Source organism: Ricinus communis, chromosome 4 (genome assembly GCF_019578655.1).
Source record: "Ricinus communis isolate WT05 ecotype wild-type chromosome 4, ASM1957865v1, whole genome shotgun sequence".
Lineage (NCBI taxonomy): Eukaryota > Viridiplantae > Streptophyta > Magnoliopsida > Malpighiales > Euphorbiaceae > Ricinus > Ricinus communis.
In genome coordinates this window covers 22,414,773-22,431,963 of record NC_063259.1, presented here as the reverse complement: position 1 = coordinate 22,431,963, position 17,191 = coordinate 22,414,773, and the positions used below count along the sequence as shown (strand labels likewise).

The following is a 17,191-nucleotide window of genomic DNA, read 5'->3' as shown; positions in this document are numbered from 1 at the left end:
ATGGTCCTCCATTATGGAGGTGTTAGTTTTCATTCCATAGGAGTTTTATGGTCATTAATTATTAGGATGTTGAGTTCTCCTTCTATGAGAGTATTGAAAAAATAAGAGATCCATTGCACATTCAAACAATTGGACTCTTTAAAAGATACTTATGAATATGTGATTTAGTGTCATCAAGTGGAGTATCATTTCCACATAATTATAATCTACTTCTCCATCAACACAAATGATAATTGTTAAAAATAAATTTTTTTATATAATATTTTTTAATATTTGATATATACTTTTTATTTTTTGTATCAAGATATATTTGTTAATCTTTATTAATGGTTTATCATATTTCTCTTAAAAAAAGTTAAATAATTAAAATAAAACAAATTAAAATTTTGTGCCTAAAATAAAACTAAATTCAAAACTCAATAATCATTTATATCATCATTCCAACTTGATTATCTAAATGCTATCTTCATGATTGTTTTTTACTTTTCAAGCCTATAGAAAACGGTTTTAATCTACAGGAACAGCAAATATTTAACTTTGTTAAAAAGATCATAGAGTTAAATCTCAGGAAATAATAAAGATCATTCATGTATATTTTCCTGTAGAAATTTCCTTGGAACATGTTTTCAGGTTCATGGTCGAAATTCAGTAACTCTATATGGTTCACCAACTTAACCCCTCGCTTCTTTATAGTTCTAGCTGAAAGAAAGAAAGAAAATTATTAATTCCCCAAATTTCATTAGAGTTGAGTTTCACAGAGGCACCGGCGGATCGATAAGCCATCGCGGTTGTGATTAGCTGTTTCCAAGCATTACATTCGTTAGCCACTGACAGTAGCGATCAATATCTTCTGGATTTGCTTCTCCTTCCAAATCATTGAAGCTGCCGTCCGGTTCTTCCTCCAGCATATTCCAAATATCAGCGTATTTCAACTGAATCTGGCTTTGATTAGCAGGAAGGGCTGAAACAGCTGTATCATTTGACACATTTCTTGAGGTAGGACTCAGAACTTCCATTGGATCCAGCTCTTGGTTCAAGTCACCAAAACCTGTCAGGTCCTTGTCTAAATTAGGCAACCCTTGATCATTAAGACTTAAATATGTCAAGGCATCCAATTCTTCATTCGCAAATCCCGCTGTAGACATGTATGTATCAGGGACATTGACAGAATTAGTATTTGAAATTTCCATAGAGTCTGTCCCACGGTCCACGTCAATCAAATCTTTTCGAAACTTGTCTGCACAAGACTCGTTTCCTGAAATAGGAACTGAAGCTTCCATTATGTCCAGCTTTGGGTTCTCTTCATTAATGAAGTTAGTTGGGAGTTTGGCTGCACAAGGCGTGGACACATTGCCTGAAGTGCCCTTTCCTGCTAAACAATCCAGCAATTCTTGTATTGTTGTACTGCTTGATGTCACTGGAACTTGGCTCTTACTCTGTGAACTATTAGAAGATATGATATTTGGAGTACGAAAGCGGTAGAATGACTCTGACATCCGAAGTATATCTGCCAAATAAAAAAAGATTTTCAGTTAATACTAATATTGATGAAGTAAATATTCAGTTTTTTAAGCTGTGTGAATCATTTATGGGGATCACTGTCCTGTCCAATGCACGAGATTGCCTGCTTGCAAGAACTGATGGAGAAAGATTTTCTAAAGTCGACATTTCCATAACATCCATTTAGTACCCATTTGATCACAAAGAATAACTTTGTTGCAACACCATGATCGCTCTTAATTAACTTAATGGATAAACATTTAGTATTCCAAGATTGGGTATATAACTTGGAGAAATATAAATCATCTATGGCACATTACCTCTAATTCCAAAGTCAGAACTTTGGCTTCCTTGCTCACAAACTGCGGCACTAGTATTCTTGTCAGCAGCATCTAAAACTCTGGTCCTTCCAGCGAAGTTAGATGATCTACATACTGCAGGTAAACTAGTAGTGCCAGTTTCACAAATACGCCGAACTTGAGACTTGTATTTCTGGAAGCAAGATTATTAGTTGTTCAGTTAACTTGTCACGCAGCCATTAGAGAAACATAGTAAGAAATTTATAGAAATTACCTGGAGATGACTAGCAACCTGTCGCTGTGTCAAATGGGGCACATTCATCATTTCTAATATTGGTTTCGGCCGAGCTTCTGTATCCAAAAGTAAAAAAATAATATATATTTAAAAACATAAAATAAATAGATTCTTGTATATATAATATGAAACGTCCTCCGAGAAAGTGGTGTATAGTATTACTTTTATCACCTAATGCACTAATGGCAGCTGTAAATTTGAGGTGAAGCTCTGGTGTCCAAAGAACTCGAGACCTTCGATCCGAGGAACTCTTCTCTTCTATCTCTTCCTCTATTATTGTTTTCTTCCATTTGTGATTCTCTTCTTCAAATATGATTTTAACTCTTTTTTCTCTTTGTTCCTCATGTCTAACCTCATTCCTTCTCTTTATCTTCTCGACACCTTGTTTTTCATTGCTATCCGTCATGGAATGTTCAGTGATGGTATTTTCTAACGTCTTGCTGCAATCTTTCTCTATTAGGGCATAAGTTTCCTTGGCATTACCTTCCACTTCATCTTCCTTACAAGCATTTTCAGTTGTCTCTTGGATTACCGGATATTGAGATATGTTACTGCCATTCTCCTTTTCTTGACAGGTTTCATTTTGGGTTTGATCCGCTGCGTTTCTTCTGTTCCTGTATGCATGTTGCCATACATATCTTAAATCGTCTATAGAAGTCGGTTCATGAAGAATGAAAGATGCTCCTTCAGCTATGGCCTTTCTAGCTGCAAATACACTTGTTTCTGAGGAGATCACTGCATGAAGCATGACAAAACCAGTTTTATATATAAGAACAACAACTTATTTATATCATTAGTATAAACGAATGACTTTGTTATGAAATCTTTTTTGTAATAACTAGTTGATACTTACAAATAACGGGAATGTCTTTATCCAGCAGTGCATGGAGAAGTTCAAGACTGTCCATATCTGGCATGTTGGCATTAGCCATGGCAAGTTTGAATCTACCCTTTTGCTCTTGAACCATGGATACAGCAATCGAAGATACTTCAGCGGTGGTAACTGAAACAGAAAAAGAAAATATAGTGCAATTTGAATAGGGATGATAGATGAACGGGAAAAAGAAACAAAAAAGAGTTAATATATTGACAAATTTAGTCGTAAAATGTCTTAAAAACAGCCTAAGATGTAGAGTTGAATACAAAGAATCTAATAAAAGAAGCAAGTATACAAATTGCAAACTTTAAGGAAAATGCTAAATGTACCAAATGAGTCGATCTCAATTGAGACAATAAAATAATCTCAGGATAGCATTTCTATGTATATGTTCTCTAATGACGCAGCAAGATTATAACAGTCAGTGGCATCAGGCTAGATTATAAATATATATTTATAATAACAATTGCTAAACTCCTCCAAATAAAGTTATATACATATTTTTAAAAATTTATTTTGAGCTAAAATAAATTGACAGATTTAAAATAACCCCTAAACTCTAATGTAGTTCCGCTCTTGAGGACAGTAATGTATATATGATTAAAAAATAAACTTCTTTATATTGAATGCATCATTTTTTTTTATGTATATATCTAGATTTAATCTAGAGTGTGCCGAGTAGAATCTTTAAGGGTGGCAAAACACTCTTTTAAGAATTTTAACATAGCTGCTTTATTATCTTTTGTATACTTACTTTTTGTATTTTTTAAGTCAGAACAAAATTTTAAAAATTAAAGAAAAAAAAAAAGAAGAAGAAGAAGAAAAAGCTAAGACTAAGATAGCATTTGAATTTCAGTTATAAATTCACTGTCCATATGGAACGCTGACTAAGTTTTAAAATTGGAAATAAAAGCAATAATATAGACAACAAAGATAGTGAAACAAAATTAAAAATGTTTGACAAAATATGTACTATTAGAGGAATAAAAAGGAAAAATTAAAGAGCTAATAAAGAATTAAACTTAATATCTAGCTAACCTACTACTCTCCAATAATTTCCACATAACCATTTGGCTCTCAAGTGTAATAATAATAAATTCAGATAATTTAGAGGGATTTTTTTAATTCATTGGAGAACTAGTAAACGGTAATGCTATAAAATAAAATCCTCTATCACTAGCTATAAAGATTATATAAATTTGCTTGTATTTAATATTTATTATTATCATATTCTGTTTCTTTTGTTATCTTTTTAAATTAAAAAAATATTATATATTCATCATTGTTTTTCCTATTAAGCTTTTTCAGATAACATTTAAAGAATAAAATTCATTTTGAAAAACTAGGAAAATAATATTTCTTATTTTCATTTTTCTACTTACATCTTACCATTTTATAGTGTTTCACTTTCCACCTCCTTCCTTTCTTTTTCCCTCATTTTTTTGCTAGTGTAAGAACTGTTAGAGAAAATAATAAATCAAAGCAATAACGATTTTAAATCCATTGCTAAACTCTTTCTAGATTTGTGTACTAATATTAGTTTATAGTTTTTTTTTTTTGCGGTGGAAACATAGCATTTCTCCTACCTAGATCAAAAAGTACCAATTTCTTTTGGTCCTAATCTATTGAGAAGTAATACTTTTGAATGCAAGATTCAGATTTCAAATAAATCTTAGTTCTACAACAGAAAATATATTTCCATTTCTTTTCCCTTATTCTCAATATTAATATATAAATCATTCACTTAGCAATAACTTAAATTTACATCGGCGGAACATAAATAATCGGTGTTTTTATATTTTATGGGCTTTTAACAAAACGTACTATAAATTTAATACAAAATATAAAAAGTTTAAATCGTCATCAAGAATTGAAAAACAAAAACAAAATCTTCAAGAAAAAAGATTTAATCAAAGAATTAAAGGATAAACTAAAAAGCACAAGAGGACCAATTAACATATGTAACTTGTTCATTTTACCCTTGAATGTATATTGTTCAAGCATCGAAGATAGGCACATGAGGGATGTTGTATCATGATCCACCAATAGAATACTGAGTCCTCGAGCAAAGCTAGGTATCAAACTACTTGTATCTTCCATTTTTACATACAACAACAGAAAGGATAAGAGCACTTAAGGTAAAAATGAACAAACAGGAAAAAAAAAAAAAAAAAGCAAAAGAGAAAAATAGTGAACACTATATGATCTAAAATTAGCTTTTTCTTTAGGCAATGAAGGGTTTTTTCTTTTTCACTTTATCAAGAGGAATTATCCAAGAATCCAAACTAGAATAGACAAAGAAGGAAACCAAGAAGGAGGGAGGAAGACTAGGGCAAGAAACTTTGAACCCAAGAGAATGCTAAAGATGGAGGAATTAAAAGAAACCCTAGCTAATGCAAATGAGAGAGTGAAGAGATGGGCATAGAATGATATATTGTTTGTTGGGTTTGTTTGAGAAGGGTCTCTTAAATGGAAGAAAATTGGGATAGAAATGAGTGGGAACACTTTCAATTACTTAATGGCTGCTTTGACAGGAATGTATAATAGAATACTTAATGAAAAGAAATCATGTTTTTGTTGCTTTCATGTGGGGGGCTCAACCTCTTAGCCAATAGTTGTATTACATGTGTACCCTAAAATGTCCAAATTCATACCCCCCCTATTTCCTGAGTAAAACGATCAAGTCAACTTTTTGTGAAGACTTGAATTGACTGACAATTGCTGACTACCGTTACGTCCATATTTGCCACGTGGTTACCATTTCTGTATTTTCTTTTTTATTAGACATCAGAACAAGAGAAAACGGTATATATATATATCTAAATTCTAAGCCTTTGGGGTACGCAACATTCGTTTTAGGATCTTGTGCCCTACACATTTTTGAAACGGTATAGTTTTAATTGAAAATTCCAACTGAGAACGAACATAGTTAGGCAGAAACTTGCAACTACCGTTGCCATCAGTATAAGCATCACTGAAAGTGAATGGACAGCTTAAGTATGTGAGCGGCTCTCCACCGATTTAAAAAGCCGAAAATGCTTATCGACTTACCGACAAACGACATAAATGAAGGATAAAAGACAGCCTTAAAATCAAGGCTGGCGATTGAAAAAACATTTAGAAAAAGTAAGTATTATCAGATAATTTATATCGGAATAATTCCAGTTTACTTTTATAATTTATACAATAAAAAAACTTTTTATAATTTAAAATAAAAAATTTAATCAGTTTTTCAGTAATTTGACTTACATAATCAATCAAAGCGAAAAAAAGTATCTAAAAAAAGAAAACACGATACTTTTTAAATAGAATAAAAATAATATTTTTATTCGCAGATTTATAGAAAGTCTCCTAGAGTGAAAAATCTTTATTTCCAAGTTTTCTTATTTGTACTTTTTGTGGGTTTATTGAATTCTCTTAAGAGTCTAAGTATAAAACTTATAGTGACTTATAGAAAAAATGTCCACTTTCGATAACTATAACAATTAAGAATCATAACTCATGTGGAAGTAAACTATCCGCCTTATTGAATTACTAAAGTACAAATCGCTTATAAAATTACTTTTACTATACAAATTAAAAAGTAAAATAAGTGTTTATTAAAAAATATGAATATATATGATAAAAGATAAATCTAAAAAATATTTATTGTTTAGTAAATAAAAAATAAATTATTTTTTAAAATAATGACAAATTAAATCTTTTACCCTAATAATAGAACACTAGTTTAAAGACAAGAAAAAGTAATTATCACCATCTTTCGTTTTTTCTTAATCCTAGTATTAAAAACAAGAAATAGTTTAAATGTATACTATCTATGTTATAGTAAAAGTGAAAAGTGATATCATAATTAAATATTTTAATTCTGTAAGAAATGGGAATTGTTAAGAAAGTTCAAACAAAGTGGTAAAAGTAATCATGTACCAGATTATGGAATATAGCATGCGCCGCCCTTTCTCATATACTCTCTCTATTTTCTTTTATGTGACGTTTTTTCTTATATTTTACATAAAAATTAAGAAATTAGTAATCAAACTACATTATAGTAAGAATTTTGACTAAATTGCATCTTTTTAAAGAAAAATCAAATTAAATATATTAATTATCTACAATTAATTAATATGTGTGATGTTCATGTTGAATGTGATTTATTATGTATTATAATATTCACCATTAAATTTCAATTAAATGGTTGAAATCTTGAGAAATAATTAGTTTAAATTTTATATATTAGGTAACTACTCATTAAATAATAAAATCTCGACCATTTAAATTTAAATTTAATATTAAAATCATACTAACATGAAAAAATATCAATTCGTGCACTAATTATATAATTATTGATGGTACTTAGTAATATTGATACTCTAGAATAACACATATTTTGAAAAAGAAATTTCTTAAAATATTTTAAACAAAAAAGAATGGCAGAAGTATTAAATAATACTTATATAATAATTTGTACTTAATTATTTATTTATTTATGATATCACTCGTATATATCAATTCTATCTAAACAATGAAATATATTGAAAAAGACTGCATTTAATTTATAGTGGCATGACATTTTATCAAACCTTTGACCACTCAATTAGGGAAGTTAATAAGGCTGACTACCTAAACAAGAACCAATTTATGTTTGGGCAATAAAGGGATAATGTATTTTTCAACAAAGTTTCCATATAATTGGCAAGAACAATTAGCATATGGCGTTCCATTTATTTCTTTTTATATTCCTTAGCATCTAAACATGGAGTTGTTAGAGTATTATTGTCTAAGATAATTAATTAATATTATTTTATTAATTTTATATATTTTATCAATTTAGTTTGTCGATATATTAATATATTATATAAATTATTTATATTATTTAAATTATATAAATAAATGTCATAGTTATTAGATGTTACTAATTATATTTAATAATAAATATAAACTTAAAGTAATGTATTTTATTATTTAATAATTAAATTAGCTGATGTAATTTTTAATTATAATAATAAATTATTAAAATAAAAATAATATCAAATAGTATGAATTAATAAAGTATCATGCATTCATAGTGCACGAGGATAACTATAAAAACGGCAAAATATAATCTTTTCATATCAATTTCAACAGATCATCTTAAACAACATGTCAATTTATAAAAACTGGCAGCAACGGAGAACTATTTTTCTTTCTTTTCACCAAATTATCACAACTTTGACCCAAATTTCAAAAGAAGCCATGGTTGATGTGGTTCTCTCCTATCTTTGAAGCCCGCGTTTGGTTTTAGATAGAAAAATTTACAAATTTAATGTTTTAATTTTTATTTTAGTAACATCACTTTTGCGAAGTACGCTAAGTAAAAAGTATATGGTTCTTGATACATTTTTTGCATGTACATGCCTTTGCTGTTAGGTCTACTGTATATGTCTTCTTATACTCATACACTGTGTACGTTCATCTGTTGATTTTGAGACATGTAATAACAGTAACGTATATTTAAAATATACTGAGTATATACCAAAAATATACTTTATGTAATGTAATATTATGCATTAATTAATAATTTGTAAATCTGACCTTCATTTTTTATGATTCTATGTAATTTTGATTAAGTGTTTTTTCTACTTTCTTTGCCAACATTGTGAAAGTCGACTTTTCTAAATCTCTATTTATGTGGCTCGATTCTTGAATTAAAGCATGTAGGTACTCCAACAAAGTTGTTATTGGTAGATCTTTTGCTCCTATTTTTTGCGTTCATTGATTCAGCTATATTTATTATCAAATTTGTATGTCTATTGTTGATGCTGTGTGCTCTTGTCCACTTATGGTACCTAACATTTTCTAGATAAGTTCTTATACGCTTGTCTATCTTGTCTATCTCGGACATAGTGATATTCAAAGCTCTCTATTATGTATGCCTTTGTCGCTACGAAGAAAAACTTCTTGAAGTTTTTTGTTCTTTTTCTTCAAGTTTGTTTTCAAGTTGTTGTACAATTGAAATATACATATCACATGGCTGACTTCCGAATAGACTTTTTGTGTTGTTGTTTTAATGCTTTCATGTATATAATATGATACAATGCACATATCATTTCTCACTCCAAATATCTCCTTCAATTTTTTGAAGAACAAAATCTACTATACAAAATGCTAGAGGAAATATTTTACCATTTCCGTCTTGTGTGCTTTCTGAGAGAAGGTTCCTCCATAGGCCGATTTGAGGAAAGTTCCATCAACTATTATTATTGGCATACAGCAAGTCCATCCTTTAATTGAAGCTTGAAGTGCCATGAATACATATAGGAATGTGAGATCTTTTGTTTGTAGCTCCACAATTGAACCGAAATTTGATTTTTGTATCATGTACAAATAGCTTAGCAACATCTCATATAATTTTTCTGGCTTTTCTCTTATTTTTTCTAATGCTTTTTCCTTTGATCTCTAAGTTCTTGAGTAGTTTACAAATATACCGTAATCATTTTTCATGTCTCTTATTATATCCAAAGGAGTATACACTATCTTGATGCTGAGATATTTTATCTTTATGCAATTTCCGATGATTGATATAGTTGCTTGTCTTTGATCACTATGTCTTATTTCTAATAGACATGTATGTATGTTGTTGAGCTTTCGAATCACAAATATTATTATTTTTTCATTTTTCTGAAGCTTTTAGTTTCCAATTGCAATTGTCATCCAAACATTGTACAAGATACTATCTTTGGCAAGGTTTTTGCACCTTATATTGGAAATGGTTATTAACAGCATAAAAGCCGATTACTATTTAGAGAGTAAGTTTGTATTTATATGTCTGACCTTCTTTTATTTGTGAATACCTTATGTTTGTTATCACATCTACTTCTTGACTCTTGCTTTCTACTTCTTCGTCATTTTCTCTCACATTCTTGCTCATTAAAATCGCATATTCAAATGCATTTGAAATGCTCTCTGTTTGTTCTCTATTTGTTGATTTTCTATCTGTTCCTATTTTGATCCTGATGGACTTGCTTCATTTGTTGGTATGTTTCTGTTTTGGAATGTGAAGGTTGAATTAAAGAAGCTTTCATTTTTCTGATTCAAAACTGTTATACATAAAGGATATTTTGTACAATCTGATTCTGTTGTTTTGAGCTCCTTATAGAATAGTAGCGTTTGATTGTCTTCTATTGAGAGGTGGATATGAGCTCTTGACTTGATACTTGATTTCAAGTCTGGTTAATATTTAGTTGATCTTCAGTTGATTTGATAGTGTTTGTATTAAACTGATGCAATCACTTTCTTTTATGAGTATCATTCTCATTACATCAAAATTGATGTAATTCATATTTTGATTCCATTCACTATTATATTATACGAATACTGGTAAGCTCTCCATATCTATTATTCAAAAAAATATTATATTTAATAAACATTTTTTTAAATTAAATATTTTAAATATTTAATATATAAGTCATTAACTTAATATCTACACCCAATAAATAAATAACAAGTCAAAATTTTTCTCATTTTTCTTAATTTATTTTTTATAAATATTATACAATGTTGTACAATATCATTTTTTCTCTATATAAATAATAAATTAAATATGTTCATTTGTTATTTTTTGAGTATTTTATTTGAAAATAATTACCTTTAAGCTCTTGTTCTTGAATATTCATATCTATTTGTTGTTGATTTTCGAGATATGTGTTACAATAATTCTGTCAAAGAAATGGAAGTAGGAGCAGTTTGTCTTCTTTTCAAATCTAATTCTTACATAAACTTAATGGATTCTAACCTTTTTCACGCTAATTGTGTTGTTGCACGATAAAGATGGACGTTTTCAACGTAGAAAGAAGACTGTTGTAGGTATTCTTCTTGGTTTTTCGAAGTTAATGTAGCGAAGAAAAGAAGAAGAAGATTTGATTTAAGAGGTTGAAAATAGAAGTTTTTTTTGTTATTGGAAGATCGTTACAACTTTTGTTTTTATTTTTTGAAAATTTATTAAGTGAAAGAAGGAAGAAGCACACGTTTGAATTTGTGTGAGTAGCTGAAATCTTTTGTTTTAGATAGATAATAATTTGGCATATTTTTATAATTTTGTTTATTTGGAAAGCATAATATTGTAAGGTATTTTCTTGTGAGGTAAAAATATAATAAATGCTGGAAAAATGGACTATTTGTGTAAAGAACCCTTTTATTTTTTGCCAAAGAGAAACACTAAAAATCAATCGAACTCTTTATACATTCAAAAATCAAAATTTATTCTCTCCTTTATAATCAGTCAGTCAAATCAAATTCAATAATATCGTTAATTTACACTTCTCTCGGTGCTTACGCGGGAGGAACACAGCTACAACTAAAACTACATTACCCAAAGCGAAACTCGAAAGCATCACAGAATTTTGAAGGTCTTTTGCTGAATGGTGAGTGAGACTCTCTCTCTATACTACGATTAGACAAGGATTTCATGGTCTTCTCTATCAACGGTTAGTTTTTTTGAATTTTGCAGGCGGATAACTCTGAAGAGCTCGAACCCTTGTTTGATTACAAACGCGTCCAGCCTCGCGATTTTATTTGCCTAGACGGTGAGTTCTTTTAGATTCTTATATTCTATTATTAATGTCATTGTTGTCGAAATGAAAGTCCGTTTTTGTTTTCGTGTTTAAATGATAGATGATGGTTCTGATACATCGCCGTTTCCTATTCCAAAACGAAAGAAAACGTTTCAGAATCCAAAATCTGTAAGAGTTAAGAGTTTTGTCTGTGTATTTTGTATTTATATGTTTGTTAAATTTTGATCGAAGATGAACTGAGGTGGGGTGGTATTTGGGATTTTAGGTTAAAGTAGTGGATGATGATGATGATGATGAGGTACGAGTAATTGGAATTGAGAATTGTAAAGATAAGGATGAGGAGGATTGGTTACCTCCTCCGCCTAAGGTTTCAAGTGATTTCCAGAATCGGTTTGGTGAGGATTCTATGATAAAGGAGTTGAGGTATTCTGGTGCATTTAGTCTATTTCTGTGCTTGTGCTTTTTTTCTTCTTTTTTTTCTTTCATAGTTTTTCAACTTGAATTTGTGGGAATTGCTAAAGAACTAAACTTTTTAAATAACTCTGATTTAATGATTACCTGAAAATGATTCCTTTATTGAGTAAAGAAATATGTTTTGGGTTGGTTGACTTGCAGACCTTTTGTAACAAGTGCAAACTTACAGGACTTGGAATAGTATTCGACTGTGCTAATTCAAGTAGTGTTCATCTTAATTGGTTAGTAAAAGCATAATGTATGCATAATTGGAAACTCTGTCTTCTGTTCAATTTGGCTGCTGTAATTTAAAGACTTTGAGGGCTTACTTTCTAGGGCTTTCCACTTGCGCTGCCTGGAAGCAACTGGAAGTTGCCTTCTCTTTAAGCTAAGCTTGGCCAGCATAGTATATATATATTTCCCTGCATTTTCATATCACTAAGCCCTATTGTCCAAGAGTATCTGTATCTTAATTTTTCACAATTTCACGATCACATCTTAGCACATAATGTTGCAATCTTGCTTATTTTTGTTAGTTTTGCTGGTTCAATCATTGGAATGAAATATCTGCTAAATGTGACCGTGGAAAAGCTCTGAATTCTCAGGAACTTGGTAGCCAATTTTGTTCATGTGCAAGCTTAGATTCTGCTCAATCTATTTGTCCAGAGCAGCTCCAGGGACTATAATTTCAGCAGATTTTAGTTTTCCATTACAAGTTTCTTATGGTGAAAGACAAAATAAAAGAATGAAATTTGAACTATAACTTTAAATCAAGTAACCATGTATTTGTTAATCAGTCATGGCTTTTAGTAGTTTATCGATCCATATCTTTTCAGGAAACAGTTCTCTGGCGTTCCTAGTGTTTGAGCACCCATTTCTTCCTGTAATAACATATAAATAATGAATTTAGGTTAAAGAAGCAGGAGCTGGAAGTACTTGCCAAGTCAGGTGTGAATGTGTTGCGAGCAGTGGAAGAGTCTGTTCAACGATCACTTAATAGTTCAGTTTCAGCGAATGCTGCTTCAGAGACTGTCTTTGAGCAACCAGCAAAGCTTCCTTGTGAAAGAGCTAAAATAGTAATTTCCTTTCAGGGCAAGGAAGTGTCTAAACAATTTCGTGTGTACAAGGTATATTTTGGGTTTATGTGATTATTTTCTTGAGGTATATTTGGTTTAGCTTTCTTTACCTCAATTGATTGTTTATGGAATTTCCACATCTGATGCCCCTATAAGATTTCGATTGGATTGAAAACTATCAGCTAAAATTTGAAGGTTCCTTCATTTCAATATTCATCTAGTCTAATGGAACCTCATATTATTGTGCTAAGGAATTGGGAATGACTATAGAATCGTTGTTTGAAGTAGGTGTTTTCTTGTTTTCAGCCAGTGCTTTGGTTCTTATGTTTGCTATGGATTATGTGAGAGCTGTTTAGCGCTGGAGTTATTTGCAAGTTCATAATTTCTAAATGTGCAATTATGCCTTCTTTCTCTTGGTTTGATGCATTCCAAACATTTTTAATCTTCAATTTGACTAATGAATTTGCACCAACATCCAATTTTTAATGCAGAATTTCTAGAAACCTTCCTCGGAAAGCTTTGATGGACCATATAGTTGTTGGTCCATTCATGTTAGTTGCCATTTAAAGTATGTTAGTTTTAGGATGCTAGCGGCCCTGTATCTATGCGATGTTTGTTCCTTTTGATATTCAGATAAATGCTTCTTTATTTTGTGCTATTTGACTTCCCATGATTTAAAACTTTTGATAATGAGAAGTTATGTGAATTGGAATTCTTCTATTTTAACAGGATGACAAGTTTGAGCGGCTCTTCAAAGTATATGCAGATAAAGTTAAAGTTGATATTCAAAACTTAGCATTTTCGTTTGATGGGGACAAAATCAGTCCAACAGCAACCCCTGATAGCCTTGGCATGGAGGATGATGACATTATTGAAGTACATGTAAAGAAAAGCTGAATGAGGTATGGCATCATAGGAGATTAGGTTATGATTTTCTCAGAAGGTTCCTTTTTTCTATGAAACTCAAGTAATTAGCCATAAGTTTTGATACCCATTATTAATTTTACAACATCTTAACTATAACACGTAGGTGAATCACCTTTTTTTTTTTCCACTGGAAGGCGGGTATATGGGTGTTTGGGGGAGTGAAAGTATGATGAATTCAATTAAACAACAGAAAATGGTTTCAAAGAAAAGAATGGTTTCATTTTCATTTCAAATAAGTATACTAAGCACAAATAATGGATTAGATTTAGTTTCATGGTTGTTTAGACTTTAGAGTAATGAACTCTTACTGCAGTTATGGTATCATAACTTTTAGCACAAAGTATCTTTCTTCAAGTAAGTATTGTTAATCTGCATAGCAAACAAGTGTTTTCTAGTAATATGCATGTCTGGTTGTTGTTGGACCACCAGGTATGATGTTCACAATAAATCATTCAACTTAGTTAAGCATATGATAGTTGCATTCTGATCATAAAATGGAGTTCTACCTTTAACTTTCTTTCCTTCTCTTGATTTCTGCTCGTCAACATCTTATTGGTTGCTATTTGTCAACATCTTATCGGTTGCTGATTAATTTCATTTACTATTTAAACGCAGGTAACTTTTGGTGCATTTAAGCTGCTGAAAATTCTTACAGCTTTTATTCTTCAGGTTTTTGTTCCAAATATAAACACTAGAAGCAACCTGATGTTGCTTAAATCTGTTCAGAGTTCATCATGAACAGTACAAGTACCTTGACCTTACAGTTTCTGGATTGGCCATTAATTGTACAGCAGTTTGAAATTTTTTTGTTTCTTCAAGTTGTTCAAAGTATGCTATTCATGTAACCCTAAAAACCGTTCAGTCGTGGAAAGGCTATGTTAGACAAACTCACATGTAGCTGTGGTTTTCTTGTACTTACATTTGGGAAAAAAGGGGCCTTTACCTGAATCATTTTCTTGGCGATGTGGACTCCCTGCATTATTATATCGAAGGTGGAATTCTGTATTTGTGTAATGCGGCTTCATTTGGTGATTAATTTTTTTTAATAACGAAAATCGAAAGTGGTCGCTAATCTTTGCTGGAGAGACGATAGAATAATGAATCAGGACTATGATTTTTTTAATTTTTTTTTCTTTTATGCATATTTTAGGGAAACTAGAAAAGGGAAAGAGAAATGGTTAGGCTAAGCAGTTAGCCTAAAAATAAGCTGGAAAGCTATTTATTGAACTAATTAGTTGGCGAGGGGCAAGCATTTAGCATAATGATGTGATGTGAATATATAATGAACTTGTTTGTTGTCCATGGCCTAATTACTTTGTTAAGGTTGATTGAACTGGAAGAGCATGAAATTGCAATAATAAGGTAGGAGGCATGTGAAAATGTCGGATCGAATCCTGTCAATTTATTGCCAAAGTAACAGGTGCAAGGCTCTGCCCTGCCTATTGAAACCTGTCATTTCATTCTCAGGGCTCCAGTCTTTGGAGTTCAGGCAAGTAGAGCTCTCTGTATGTTCACCTCGTCTCTCCTAGTTTGTAGTATATAATTTAACAAATTAGTTGGACTGTATTGTTGAGGCTATATAGTTTTATTTTCGATGAAATTGAAATTGAATTTTTTTTTAAAAAAAAAGGGAAAAGAAAAAAAGAAGACTGGTTTATACTTGAGTCGCTACTTGCCACTATAAAAGAAAAATACAAATTAGTAGATGATTAAATTGTATTATATATTTATATAGCAACTTTTACTAAGAAGTAATTTTAGATGCGAGATTTTCAATCTCAAATGAATTAATTATAAAAAAATAGTTTAGAAACTATTCGACTTTTTCTTTTCTTTAAAAAATCATATAACTAATAATAAATAATTCCAAGAAATTTTCTTCTTATTTGTTTGGAAATGTAGGCGTGCAGTTAACAATTTATTAAAAATCTTTATTTTACTACGAAGTATATTGTGATTATATAAAATAATTATAAAATATAAAGTATCGTGTGATTACTTTTTTATAAAAAGGAAATATAATTTTGCCCTTGCAATTTTTATTTATTTATATTATTGATATAAATATTTTTTAACGCTTAAGTTAGAACGTATATCACATATTTAGTTAATAAAAGTATAATAGTTTTTTAATTTTTTATTATTAAATTTTTTTAAACGTTTCCTTCTGTATTTTTATTTTTTCGACATTGAGTTTTTATATTTTTTAACAATATTAGCCTTTTAAAATTTATTATTTAAGAATTAGTTAATGAAAAATACTAAAATTATTTATTAATATTTAATTTGATTTATTATTATTATTAAAAACATTTATAAAACATGTTGAACCACAAATCTGTTAACGAAATATACAAATATTAACAACTAATTATATAATTATATGTATATATATATCATGGAAATTAATTTTCCATTTAAAATATTTCTTTACCATCTTAATAATTTTATATATAATATATATTTCAATTATTAGTAATCTATTAAAAATAACTTACGCCTATCCTAATTTGATAAAAAAGAGCAAATAAAATCATTAGATTTGATATTTTTATGTATCATTTTAATTTTTATAATTAACAATTTAATTTAGGAATCATAAATCAACCTTTTAGAATATCAACTAAACTTTTAAATTTGTTACTATATTTTATGAAGTCATTTGGGTAAAATGTTTAACAATTTAAAAAGAATTATAGAAATCAAATAAAATATTTTACTCACTGTGTTTATTTCCCTAAAGAATAAGTTTAATGTTGGAAAAATAAAAATACAAAAACATAATATTAAGAAAAAAAGGAAAAGAATAACAATGATTTGTTTAAACCCACAGACGAATGGTTATGGAGAGGCGGTGTGTGCGATGCACGTGTAGAATGTACATAACAAGAAGCGTCCTTACGAGCTGCGTGTAAACCACGCCCAACCGCCGTGTGGAGACCATCTCAGAAAAGAAATCCGTTTAAACACGTGGAAGATAGAGATTGGACAGAGCAGGTAAACTTATGGATCACATGACGACAACATGGTTGATGGTTAAACAAATGAATAAGAATAAAAATAAACAAAAAGGGTTTTTTAATTTTTCTTTTTTATGTGAGATCAGTTAGAGTGTCACATGCATATGGATAACGTCCTTTAGTTTACAAGTGGGTCCCGCAATCCGAAACCACGTGTTCACTTCCATGTCAGAAAAAGTTTACGCTCCTAACTCACAC

General features: G+C 30.0%; 1 protein-coding gene across 1 annotated transcript; it reads left to right on the top strand.

Annotated features, from left to right (window-relative positions):
* Positions 1 to 11,147: 11,147 nt before the first annotated feature.
* LOC8275096 lies at positions 11,148 to 14,987 on the top strand. The gene is made up of 7 exons (XM_002526249.4): positions 11,148 to 11,367; positions 11,454 to 11,529; positions 11,618 to 11,685; positions 11,783 to 11,940; positions 12,881 to 13,097; positions 13,776 to 13,948; positions 14,589 to 14,987. The coding sequence occupies exons 1-6, from the start codon at positions 11,365 to 11,367 to the stop codon at positions 13,941 to 13,943; spliced, it is 690 nt and encodes a 229-aa protein (XP_002526295.2). The 5' UTR covers positions 11,148 to 11,364; the 3' UTR covers positions 13,944 to 13,948; positions 14,589 to 14,987.
* Positions 14,988 to 17,191: the final 2,204 nt, after the last annotated feature.